General features: G+C 36.5%; 1 protein-coding gene across 2 annotated transcripts in view; it reads left to right on the forward strand.

Annotated features, from left to right (window-relative positions):
• Positions 1-305: 305 nt before the first annotated feature.
• Positions 306-14439, forward strand: part of slgA (proline dehydrogenase slgA) — a 315508-nt gene continuing 301374 nt past the window's right edge. Inside the window, exon 1 of one of the 2 annotated variants that reach the window (XM_069815407.1) lies at positions 306-855. In XM_069815407.1, coding sequence (XP_069671508.1) covers positions 511-855 — 345 coding nt within the window. In that variant the 5' untranslated portion in view covers positions 306-510. The remainder of the gene's footprint in view (positions 856-14439) is intronic. The other variant, XM_069815416.1, reaches the window with a different exon arrangement.

Here is a 14439-nt window from a genome sequence, read left to right on the forward strand (position 1 = left end):
AGTAGCCAATGAACAATGTGTCACAAGACACACCTCTAAAATTTGACCAATCATGTTTCGTGACGTCAGGAACGGATATGATAAATTCCTGGGACAGAAATATGCAATAATCACTCGAATTTAATTGATGAATGAAATCGTTTAGTATATTTTATCATAGTAAACTGATTTTTATTAATTTATTTTAATTATTATTTCATAATTGTTTCAATAAACTGTTCAACAATTATTTTATACGTGTAAATATATTCTCTGTTACGTGGCGGGAAGACGATTGCAAGCAAGTATTTGTCATACGGAGTGTATGAGAAAAATCATTTCAGTCTTGAATTGTAATCTCGATCAACCTTTGTACCGCTGGGAGTTTCGTACGAAGGCGAGTGCGGGGCAGGAAGGAATAAAGGAGTTTATTCCGGCGCATCATTGACATAATTTAAATAGTAAACATTTGTTGTTGAGCGCGGTTACTTAAAAAAAGACAATTGTAATCACATTTCTGGCAAGAAAGGAATGGCGTTTTTGAGGGCTGTATTCAGGTCCAATGTGTATCGTAAGTTTGGCATTAGCAGTTTTCACATCACTCAGCAAGGAATTAATTCAGTTCGTGTAAAATTTTCAATCCCTCCTGCCTCTATTGGCTGCAATACATTTAAATCAACGCATGCCGCGAGTGCCATCGGTTATGACACAGCAGTCGAAGGGAAATCGGCGCAGCAGCATCCTCGCGACCCATTGGACCTCACCTTTGAAGATCATGTCGCCTCTTTTAAGAGTAAAACTACGTGGGAGATTCTCCGAGCATACATCGTCTATACGATGTGTTCGTCGGAATATCTGGTTGAACATAACATGACGGTGAGCAAATTTTTATTCTATGTCCATGCTAATAATTTCCGCGATTTCAAAATGTAACACATGTTATTTGTGGTTGCTATGTTTGCTTTATGTGTTGTAATAGATGTCAGCATAACTGTATTTCACATCAAGAATGACATTTATTCACATTTTATTGACACTTTGCATTGGAATTTGCCGGCCGGCATGCGGCAAGTGGGTTAGATAACTAGCCTACATTGCTTGGAAGCGTCACTATTTGTTCCACTCGACTAGAAGTATGCGATAGAAATGCGATGTGTAGGTATATGTAGGTAGAACTGGAAATACCACTTCCATTTTTGAAATATAGCACACCTCTTAGAAATCTCTGTAATGACGTCTTTTTTAATACAAATTTTGTCGTGTAAATGTAAGTCTACGTAGGTATTTCCGAAAATAAATAGGCTACACGAAAATTATGAGAACAGTTCAAAATAAACTGCCATTATATATAGCCTAATTTCAATAACCATCTTATGCTCCCACATTTCAGTATGAAATTATATTGTGATCGATACGGTACTGTAGATTTGTAGAAACTGACAACAAATACCTATCAGCTGTATTCTGAGCAGGTTTGCGTATGTTTAGTTAGGTCTACTTATTCAAACGTTCAATTATTGCATTTAAGTATTTTTATTACCAACAAATAAGACTAGTAATACTTCAGTGAGTCCACCGCTGTGGAGAAACTGTTGGAACGTCTGACCGTGAAACGAGCGGGCCCGAGTTCAAATCCTGGTTGGGACAAGTTACCTGGTTGAGGTTTTTTCCGGGATTTTCCCTCAATCCATTAAAATCAAATGCTGCTAACTTTCGGCGCTGGACCCTGGACTCATCTCGTTAGCATTAACACCATCTCACTCAGACGCTAACGATAGCAGTTGATACAGCGTCATGTAACAAATTAAAAAAATATATCAGTGATCGAATTCATACATACATAGCCTATATTGTGTAGACAGGAACTTAGGAAAATTGCCATAACAATAAGCAGATTGCAAAGTAAGGAACGGAAATGGTGGACATTCTGAAGCTGTGGTCAAGGACAGAAAATTTATATCACATTATTATGTCACATTGATGGCGACTACATAATTTATTGAAGAACGGAGAAGAGGGGATTGGACGAAATTATATTTCATGCGAATTGCAATCTTTGTGTAATGGCTGTGAGGGTTGTCCATGACATTGTGATCACAAGGCCACCTACCAGAACCCGTTGTAACCTTTATATTGCGCACGATCTGGGGTTGGCAAAATTTTGCCTCTCCCCCCCCCCCCTCCTTTTACGTATTTCACGCAAGCCCAGATCCCATATTGCTTAATCAAACTGATGTTAAAGGTTAAAGTGTGTCGGTAGAGAAATTGCTGCAGACTGGAAGGGCGTGGATTCGATGCCGAGTATCTAGCAAGGAAAACTTTGTATTCGCGAGAACAGCTTTTGGAGAAAATATGTTCACATCAGATGGGCTTATCATTCCTTTGTAATGCGGGAATTATGAGCATGCAATTTTTTTCCTACTATCCTCGCATATCTTGGAGCCAGTATAGGCCTACACGGGAAAAATTTCCGCATATTATGAAGAGGGCCATAAAATAAGCAACGATTTTTATGATTGTCTGGAAACTTGGTAGTGTTCTTTCTTTTTATTGCGACGAGTTATCGTACATTGCAATTAATAAAACGGGTGGTTTAATACATTTTCTTTGCAGTACGACTGAATAATAATGTAATTAGGCTGGTCAGAACTGTTTTTGTTAAGTTCATTCATACACACTTCAACATTTGCGGGCATATTGCTTGTTAAGGATTTGTGGGTATACTAGCAGGCCGTTGCGTACTATTGTTGAGTTCCTGTTTCGATTGTGTGTTGTAGATGACTTGTGTTCATGTAACTGATTTTAGATTTTGATTAATGTTTGATAGACCTATTGGCAATTGAGGCAGTGATGAATTATGGTATGTAAATTTCTATTCCTGTATTTTCGTTTGTGACTGAGGGGAAACCATGAAAAACTCCAGTCAGATTAGCCGCCTACGAGGTTTGAACCCGGGACCTTTCGAATGCGAATTTCAAACGCTACCGTCTCAGCCAACTCGCTCGGTAGCTCTATTTTATTTTCATTTTTTTAACTTAACACTAAATTATTATACCACTGTGAAACTAATGTGATATCTTATCAGCATGTTCCTAGATGTCCACCTACGAGAACAATAGACTTCACATTGGCAGCGGACTGAATATCAATGCTTTTGGAGAGATAGTTACGAACCCAGAACGTTTGCTTTTTCAACAGCTTAAAAATTGAGTCCTAAACGTTGCGAATGCTACTACCAGCTCAGCAATTTGTTTGAATGTCTGCAGGAGTTCTACAGCAGAGTCCGTATAGGCCAGTCTCTATCTGATGCTTTTCCAATTCACTGCGGGCTAAAGCAGGGAGATGCACTATCACCTTTACTTTTTAACTTCGCTCTAGAATATGCCATTAGGAAAGTTCAGGATAACACAGAGGGTTTGGAATTGAACGGTTTACATCAGCTTGTTTATGCGGATGACGTGAATATGTTAAGAGAAAATCCATAAACGATTAGGGAAAACGCGGAAATTCTAGTTGAAGCAAGTAAAGCGATAGGGTTGGAAGTAAATCCCGAAAAGACTAAGTATATGATTATGTCTCGTGACCAGAATATTGTACGAAATGGAACTATAAAAATTGGAGATTTATCTTTCGAAGAGGTGGAAAAATTCAAATATCTTGGAGTAACAGTAACAAAATATAAATGACACTCGGGAGGAAATTAAACGCAGAATAAATATGGGAAATGCGTGTTATTATTCGGTTGAGAAGCTTTTGTAATCTAGTCTTCTGTCAAACAATCTGAAAGTTAGAATTTATAAAACAGTTATATTACCGGTTGTTCTGTATGGGTGTGAAACTTGGACTCTCACTTTGAGAGAGGAACAGAGATTAATAAGGTTCTTAGGAAAATATTTGGGGCTAAGAGGGATGAAGTTACAGGAGAATGGAGAAAGTTACATAACGCAGAGCTGCACGCATTGTATTCTTCACCTGACATAATTAGGAACATAAAATCCAGACGTTTGAGATGGGCAGGACATGTAGCACGTATGGGCGAATCCAGAAATGCATATAGAGTGTTAGTTGGGAGGCCGGAGGGAAAAAGACCTTTGGGGAGGCCGAGACGTAGGTGGGAAGATATTAAAATGGATTTGAGGGAGGTGGTATATGATGGTAGAGACTGGATTAATCTTGCTCAGGATAGATACCAATGGCGGGCTTATGTGAGGGCGGCAATGAACCTCCGGGTTCCTTAAAAGCCAGTAAGTAAGTCTGCAGGAGTTCACCTCTTTGGAGAAAAGGTTAGCATGCCTGACCATGAAACTAGCAGATCCGGGTTCAAATCCTGGTTGGGATAAGTTTCCTGGTTGAGGTTTTTTTACCGAGTTTTCTCCTCATCGCATTAAAGAGCAAATAATGTTAGGTAATTTTCGGCACTGAATCATGGGTTTATTTCGTTGGCATTATCACCTTCATATCATTCTGACGCTAGATAACCATAGCAGTTGATAAAGCGTCGTAAAGTAAACCATTAAAAATTATCTGCAGGAAGGAATGAGGTTTGAAGCTATGGAACTTGGGTATCAGGAGACAGCGAGTGTATAATATAATGTTCAATTACAGTAGTATTCTAGCCTGGATTAGAAAAAAAAATTGCACTTTGAACTGAGGATTCGTATTACCGATATCGGCAGTTATTCCAAGGACGCTAATAAATACGTGATTAGAGAAATGGGTCTGGCTATTCTCATCATTATGGTTAAAATAGCTGTATCAGGATAGGCATCCTTGGTCCGTGCGTTTTGATTCTACCCATCATAATCTGAACACACGTTTTCGCCAGGAAACAAAACTAACAATACATTCCATCGCACCTCCTTGTATATACTCGTTCTCTTTCACAATAGCCGTGTCAAGAGTCTGGAACTCACTACCTGCTAGCCAGTGACTCTCGAAATACAATTCCAATTCAAACAAAAACTTACTCGGAACTTGGTCAGTAACTGAGACTCCCTCAGACATGCTTCTTCTAAGTAGTTCTCTTATTAGGCTATAGCATAACCTATTTCGATCTCCAGCAATTTCATCCCTATGTAATTATTCTACGTTTAATTTGTAATTCAGTAAATAATTCTTTTCCTGTTCTTAACTTGTACAGTACTGTCTAGTCTTTATTAATCAGGTAATGTTTTAGTATTTTGGTTGATTTTTTATTGTAATTATTATAAATTTCATATATTAATTGTAATTATAATTTTTATTGTATTCTTAATATTGTATTGATGGACGGGAAGAGCAGGCCTCATGGCCCTATGTCTTCCAGGTTAAATAAATAAATAGGCTAAATACTAACGGTCTTACTAATAAAAACTCTATATACAGACGTTTAACTGTCTTATACAATGAGTAGCTCGTTTATAAGTCGTGTGTAAATTCCTTACTAATAATCACTACATACGTCGTGTATAACAGTATAACTGTTACACAGCTACGTCATAGTTTCGTCATTACTTCGTTACGAAAGGTAATAGAATATCTGAGATTCTCTACTGGATCCGGTAGAGTGCTCTAGTGTGGCGTGTTAAATATCGATAGTACAACTGGCTCTAATCGATTACCACACTACATTTTGGTCAAAGAGTACAAGCTACAGCAATATTATTCTAATACCTATTTTAAGAGATCTAACAATTGCAGCACTCAAAGGCTCAATAGCTATTTTCAGGCATCATACATATGGACCGTGACTAATTCGCATCTCCTTGACGTTACTTCGTTTAACATCATGTGTTTCAATATAATTCAAATTGTTTATTTTTCACTCTAACAACAATTTATCACTAAGCCTCAAGGCTTTTACTCTATTGTATCATGGTACTCTTTGTCGATGGCAACCTGTAGTGGTTACAGGAAGAAATTAAATTAAATTATATGATCTTTGGTTTGTTCTTCTGTGGTTACAAGGTAAACATCATCTTAAAATGACAATCGATACGAACAGCTGTTAAAGGGGCGGCCATTTTTTCCCTATATACAACGCTTAAACAAGGGGTTTCGTGTATATAACTACTGCAAAGCAATTCCCATTGTATAGTTACAGGCTGTTTATACGTCCATCGCTTCTGTATGGTTTATTAGTAAAGTTTACTGTCTTAACTCTGCATAAGTCTAGTATAAAAACTATACACGATTTATTAGTAAGACTGTAAATATATAGGATGAACCGTAGGTAATGTTATTAATTTCAGGGTGTTATTCCTTGAGATATTTCAAACAAAAAAGTATAATACAATTTTGCTCCTTTTCACTTCATTTTCGAGGTAAAAATTTGTAATGTGAAATATAGTTTATAGTGTTTCTCTCTCTTTCTCTTGTGTAGTTTTTCTTTGTATATAGTGTATTTTTTCTGTTTATTTCTATTGTATTTGTATTCCTGGTGTTGTGGAAGAAAGGCCTGATGGCCTTAACTACACCGGAATAAATAAATAAGTGAATAAATAAATATTTCATTGCGTGTTTTGTGAAGGGGATGAATTTAATTTTCAATATGCTAAGTAAATTTAAGAGAGCAGTGTATTATGATAATAAATGATAGAAAGAATTTTAGTTTTGTTCTTTAAATATGCAGAAATTTGATCAGAACAAATGTAACTTTTCGTTCTGAAAAGAATTTTGAAATATAACATTTGCACATTTAAAGGACAAAACTAAAATTCTTTCAGTAATTTATTATCATAATACACTGCTCTCTTAAACTGGCTAAGAATATTGGGAATTAAATCAATGACGTTCCCAAAACAGGCTATGAAATGCTTCATACTCCCTCCGTTGCAAAATATGGTATAATAATAAACAAAACAAGTTTGATTTTTGTGCATGCGCCCATGAAATGGTTCGTGGTGTGGTATTCTGTTCAGTAGTGAAGGGACTATCAGACAGTGCAGTTGTGAATGTTTCTAGTCTTCTGTAGTGCATCAAACTATAATATTTAAATAGTTCATTATGAACAGAAATCAAATGGGCACCTGCTGTTGTGTTCCTGTTGCAGAAAATGTAACGCCAACCCTGTCAATTTTGAATAGAGCATCTAGGGCCGTATTCATAGACATTCTTAGCGCGGGCTTTCGGTGGATGATCAGCGAACTAACGTTTTTCGTATTCATAAACCAGTTTCAGCGATATATGATATGATATGAATCCTGTTTAGCACGCTCGTAGCCCGGGGTAGCGAAATGTCTATGAATAGCACCCTTAAGGCTCAACAGTCGTAAAAAACGGGTTGTAATTTATTGCTATTTTTATGTTGACATCTCTCAAAATAATGTTTGTTTTTTATTTTATTGATTTGATATCACACAGAATGAAATGTATCTAACTTTTATGACTTTCTTATGTTAATTTATCAAATAAATAAATATCTAGAAGATGTATTAAAGTTACTTTATATTACTGAGAACTTTAACAAAATGTAAACCATATTTTGGAACAGAATTAATTACATTTTTCTATACCATATTTTGGAACAGAGGGAGTATACTTAATTTTTTTTTTACGAAAAAAAATAAAAATACAAGCAAAACTGTATTAAACTTTTTTTTTTTGTTTGAAATATCTCAAAGAATAATCCCTTGAAATAAATGGCATTACATACGGTTCTCTGTATATGTCAGAACACTTTTTGTTTTCTGTACATTTTGTAATTTAAAAATCTAGTAATCATAAATAAAACATCCCCAGAGGATTCATGTCCACATTTTTATGTTAGAAAAAGGTGTGTTTAATAGATAGTAAAAGTTCAGGAGCATATCTATACTAATAATAAATCTGTAGCCAAAATTTTTCTGGTAATTTTCGATTTTCCAAAAATAATTGGTGTTAACATGTATAATTAACCATTCTGAAACCGAAAATCGCTTTTTTTTAATTTTTGTTTGTATGTCTGTCTGTCTGGATATTTGTTACCTTTTCACGCGATAATGGCTGAATCGATTTACATGAAAATTGGAATATAAATTAAGTTCGTTGTAACTTAGATTTTAGGCTATATGGCATTCAAAATACATTATTTAAAAGGGTGTTATAAGGGGGCCTGAATTAAATAAATCGAAATATCTCGCTTATTATTGCTTTCATGAAAAATATTACATAACAAAAGTTTCTTTAAAAATATTTCCGATAAGTTTTACTCTATACAAAATTTTGATAAGACTGATATTTAATGAGATAAATGAGTTTTAAAATAACAATAACAACGCCATCTAAGGCGCTGTACTGAAATAAAAACAAATGACTTTGTCTATAAGGGGCCTTGGACAACAACAATCGAAAGCTATTAAACATAGCCTAAGAGAATGTTTCTGTGTTTGTATGAAGTAATATCGGAAGCTAATTAATTGTTTAATTATTATTTCACCATTGGAAAGTGTAGTTTCTCTAGATGGACATAATTCTACTATGTTATTACAGTAACTTCTAAAACATATAGCAAGTAATATAAAGTATACACCTTAAAACTAAATATGTCAATCTTCATTAAACTATGGTTGCATGTAATGATAATTAACAAACATGTTAAAGGAATTGTCATTGCACCAAATGATTGCTCTCTGGACCAAAATGACCGCATTTTTAATTATTTAAATACAATTTAAAATAAGTAACATATTAAACGATTTATCCTTCTATCAAACACAAATGTTCCCTGGATCAAACGTCCTATTTTAATTATGTAATTACTTTATGTTTATTTCTAACGGGAGCAGCGGAGCGCACGGGTACGGCTAGTCTTTAATAGAATTGAGCATATTAAATTAAAAAAAGTAATACGTTAGCCATAGAGTGCAATAGAACTACTGCCCGCTGCCTTTAAGATACGAAGGCCTTGTTTGTGTCCGGATATTTCCGGTTCTGTTACCTAACGCAGGTCAAGATAGTAACATTGTTGCTGCGTCACATGCCTGCACCGGGAAGGGAACTCACGTAGGCGTCTGTGCAGATTCTATTATCCCAGTCCCACGCTCGCCTCGTATTGCCATACTGCGAACTGGAAGCATCCGGGCTCCATTGATAAAAGCGTGTGAACGGGATAGGACACGCAGACTTCTGCTCACAGGGGCGCAGCCGCCAGCCGTGCAACGCTCATCATTGATCGTCTGCTCTTATCAATGCAGAAATGACGTCTCTAGTTGATCCATCATGTCGGCAGACGGCATGTCGCCAGCTTATCTCGGACCGTCAATCTTAATTTAAACGTCATAATTCAATTGGCATTAGATAAGAGTGAGTCACAAGTTAAATTGTCTCGCAGCTCGAACTGTTTGTGCGGCGTGTAAACAAGCAGCCTTTTGGCTCGGCCTGTGACCCAGCCGTTGAGCAGCAAACGTGTCGCTGAGTTGATTTTGTTGGCGCCGTTAAGGATGATATTCTCGTCTGCAATTTTAACTATTTTTCTTTTTTTGGTACTGGGATTTTTATGTAGTACAGGGAAATTTCTCTTAATAGTAACTCTCAATAGCGGACATAGATAGATAGATAGATAGATAGATTGATAGATAGATAGATAGATAGATAGATAGATAGATAGATAGATAGATAGACAGATAGACAGATAGACAGATAGATAGATAGACAGATAGATAGATAGACATATAGAAAGACATATAGATAGACATATAGATAGAGAGATAGATAGATAGACATATGGATAGACATATAGATAGATAGATAGATAGATTTATTCGTTCCATAATATTCTTACATTTGCTTTATAGCATAGAATAAAGAACATGTCCAATTCTTTCCTGAAGTTTAATTTGCATAATACACGTCACTGTACGTAACAGAAAACCACAATTTAAAGTCACACACGTAACAGAAAACCACAATTTAAAGTCACACAGAGTTAGTGTGCACTCAAATGTTGGTTGCTTGACTATTGTCAGTCCACTTTGAGGTCTGTGGATATAGAGGGAAAAATTGGATCGGTGTCGGGTAGAGTTCCCGGGTAGCTCAGTGGGAGAGCGTTAGTACGTTTAACCAAAGGTCCCGGGTGCGATACCCGGCCCCGGAACAATTTTTCTCTCGAAATTATTCAAATTAACTTTACAGGGAGTTATTCCTGAAGTTTAATTTGCATAATACACGTCACTGTACGTAACAGAAAACCACAATTTAAAGTCACACAGAGTTAGTGTGCACTCAAATGTTGGTTGCTTGACTATTGTCAGCCCACTTTGAGGTCTGTGGATATAGAGGGAAAAATTGGATCGGTGTCGGGTAGAGTTCCCGGATAGCTCAGTGGGAGAGCGTTAGTACGTTTAACCAAAGGTCCCGGGTGCGATACCCGGCCCCGGAACAATTTTTCTCTCGAAATTATTCAAATTAACTTTACAGGGAGTTATTCCTGAAGTTTAATTTGCATAATACACGTCACTGTATGTAACAGAAAGCCACAATTTAAAGTCACACAGAGTTAGTGTGCACTCAAATGTTGGTTGCTTGACTGTTGTCAGCCCACTTTGAGGTCTGTGGATATAGAGGGAAAAATTGGATCGGTGTCGGGTAGAGTTCCCGGGTAGCTCAGTGGGAGAGCGTTGGTACGTTTAACCAAAGGTCCCGGGTTCGATACCCGGCCCCGGAACAATTTTTCCCTCGAAATTATTCAAATTAACTTTACAGGGAGTTTCCTGAAGTTTAATTTGCATGTCCAATTCTTACGTTTAACAATAAAATGCAAATATGAAATATGTACAGAATTAATACCTTAATAACAATATTTTATATAATGTAATATGTTTACCATTTAATAGTATTATAATATTTACACAGTACTGTGAAATGTCAAGAATTCATCTACAGAATAGAAAGTGTGAAATATTAAGTAATTTTTTAGTTTTTTCGATCCCAGGTGGTGACAGGATTTTTTCTCGTTGCCAAACTTTCAGAACGGCCCCGAGGTTTACTCAGCCTCCTATAAAATTGAGTACTGGGTCTTTCCCGGGGATAAAAGGCGGTCAGAGCGTGGTGCCGACCACACCACCTCATTCTAGTGCCGAGGTCATGGAAGCATGGGGCTCTACCTCCATGCCCCCCAAGTGCCTTCATGGCATGTTACGGGGATACCTTTACCTTTTCTACCTTAAATAATGCAGGGTTTTGGCTATGATACTTAATGTCTTCAGGAAGACTATTGAACATTTTTATCGCCATGTAACGTACTCCCCTTTGAAAGCATGATAAATTTGATGATGGCGTATGAAAATCATTCCTTCTGCGGGTATTTATACTATGTATGGCTGAGTTAGTTGGAAAATTTTCTTTATTACATAAGAGGAAATTTATTGTAGAGTATATGTATTGATTTGTTAAGGTTAGAATCTCTAATTTTTAAAAAAATAATCTACATGATTCTCTAGCCTTTGCTCCAACTATTATTCTAATGGCTCTTTTTTGTAATAAGAATATATTTTTACTATCTGCAGAATTTCCCCAAAATATTATTCCGTAGGACATAATGGAATGAAATAGGCAAAATATATTGTCTTTAAGATACTGCTGTTTAGAAATTGTTGTAACGACCTAATTGCGAAGCATGCTGAGCTAAGTTTGGGGGTTATTTCTTTGATATGATTTTTCCAATATATTGTATTATTAATATGCAACCCAAGAAATTTGGTTGTTGATATTTCTAGTAGAGGTTTATTGTTGATAGTTATGTCCAATGTTTCAGAGATGCGGACCATTCTAAATTCCCTAGTGGATATACAGCTTTAGAAAAAAGTTTTGTCGCACAGACATACAACGAAACAAAACTACAGTCGGATCCGTTTGGGTATGGATAATATTAATTTATTATCACGTATGAAGTTATTATGATAGTAGGAAAAATGTCTTGCTGGTTATATTACGATTAAAAGATGGGAGTTTCCATATATGACAATCAACAATGCATAATCTGAAAGGGCAAATGAAAATCGTAGATGATTAAAATGGCTACTACAGATCAACAGCGGGCACAATGTGTTCTTTAGTGTGCTAAATTTGTGATTTTTAAAAGAGTTCAAAGGGAATTTCGACGTGAGTATGGTGTGCGTCATGTACCTAAATACGATTCGATAATGTTGTGGAATCGAAAATTTATAGAACTAGGTTTTATGTAAAAAAAAAAAAAAAAACATGAACATGCAGGAGGTTGCAGGCGAAACCCAGTACGAGAAGCAGGCCCCCAAACTCCCCAGATCTAACCCTTCCTGACTTCTTCGTGTGGGGTTTTGTTAAAGAAATTGCCTATTCACAGAAAGCCAGGAACATTGATGATCTGAGAGTAAAAATTACTCAAGCTTTTCAACAAATCACCCCTCTTATGTTACAACGGAGATGGGCTGAATTGCATCACCGTTATAAGTTGTGCAGGGTGCGCAATGAGGGTCATATTGAGCTCTGAGGAATCTCGCATCTTTCAGTGTTGTATGCACAAAGTTTAAATAAAAACAGTTCAGTGGTAAATGTTTACGGAGTTTTTTTTATACATGCCCAAACGGATCACCCTGTAATTTTATTACCTTAACTAATTCTTCTCTTGTGAGTCAGATCGCTCGTCCTCTGATCATGCGCATTGCCTCCTTTCTGGGACTTTTTATATCTTTGCGACAAAGCATTTTTCTAAGATTGTACACTCATGGAAAGAAAAATTGGCCAGCTGAGAACCGTCGTCATAGCAGTCATGCTGAACAGCTATTTTTCATCATACTTGAAGCAAGTAAAGCTATCGGTTTGGAAGTAAATCCCCAAAAGACAAAGTATATGTCTCGTGACCAGAATATTGTACGAAATGGAAATATAAAAATTGGAGATTTATCCTTCGAAGGGGTGGAAAAATTCAAATATCTTGGAGCAACAGTAACAAATATAAATGACACTCGGGAGGAAATTAAACGCAGAATAAATATGGGAAATGCGTGTTATTATTCGGTTGAGAAGCTGCTGTCAAAAAATCTGAAAGTTAGAATTTATAAAACACTTATATTACCGGTTGTTCTGTATGGTTGTGAAACTTGGACTCTCACTCTGAGAGAGGAATATAGGTTAAGGGTGTTTTAGAGTAAGGTGCTTAGGAAAATATTTGGGGCTAAGAGGGATGAAGTTACAGGAGAATGGAGAAAGTTACACAACGCAGAACTGCACGCATTGTATTCTTCACCTGACATAATTAGGAACATTAAATCCAGACGTTTGCGATGGGCAGGACATGTAGCACGTATGGGCGAATCCAGAAATGCATATAGAGTGTTAGTTGGGAGACCTGAGGGGAAAAAGACTTTCGGGGAGGCCGAGACGTAGATAGGAGGATAATATTAAAATGGATTTGAGGGAGGTGGGATATGATGATAGAGACTGGATTAATCTTGCACAGGATAGGGACCGCTGGCGGGCTTATGTGAGGGCGGCAATGAACCTTCGGGTTCCTTAAAAGCCATTTGTAAGTAAGTAAGTAAGTAAGTAAGTAAGTACTATGTTTAATTACACTCACTGCTTTCCCTCCCATGACTTTAGAACGAATCTGGCGTTATCTGCATCTCATTTACGTAATTAGGCTATACAGAGTGAACGGAGTATAACTGCATTAATTTTAAGAACAGAATCTTAGGTTGTAAGTAACCAAAAAGTCAAATGTCATTTTGGTATTTGAATAAGGGTTAGCCGAAAAAAAGAGTGTTTGAAGTTTGAATCCCATTTATGGTAAAACTATTGTGTATTGAGACGTATGAGTGGTATGATATCAACGCGAAGAACAAACCGAAAAATATTTCTTTACTCTGAGAATTTTATCATTTTTTGAAAAAATTCTCAGTTTGTGTAATAACGTGCAAAATTAGCTGATTAAAAACGCATTTACAGTGTGGCGAAACCTCCAGGTAAATCTGACATCGCTGCATTTAAGGGTTGCTCCACAAGTGTGGGAGGGGGGGGGGTCACGACATTTTAGCTTTGATAAAAGGATTTGTGCTATTAAAGTCTGTCGTTGTAGTATACATAATATAATATACACTTAAATGATAATTTAATCAACTGACGATAAAATACTTCGAAGTGACTATGCCAATTTTACTTTTAACTACTAGCTTTGACAGGGTTTTCCCGAACGAATGATTCTGTCCACACCTCGTGGTGTATTGGCTATGATACGCGTTTTCGACGTTAAAACCTTATGAAGATCAAACATATTATGAGCTATATTTTTACTTTCGTTCAGAAAGTTACAAAAGTTGTTTAAAAAATCATCATCATCATCCTTCACGAATTAGGCCTCTCTAGACCTGTTTCGGCCCCATCTAGCAGTCTTCTTAAAGGTCTTCCTGGTCGACGATGTCCTCCAGGTTTATATTGCATCATAATTTTTGGGATTCTTGAATTTTCCATTCTTTTTACATGATCTAGCCAATTGAATTTGTATCTGCTGGTTTTTTCTTCTACTGACTC

The sequence above is a fragment of the Periplaneta americana genome, chromosome 2, assembly GCF_040183065.1.
Source record: "Periplaneta americana isolate PAMFEO1 chromosome 2, P.americana_PAMFEO1_priV1, whole genome shotgun sequence".
Taxonomy (NCBI): Eukaryota; Metazoa; Arthropoda; class Insecta; order Blattodea; family Blattidae; genus Periplaneta; species Periplaneta americana.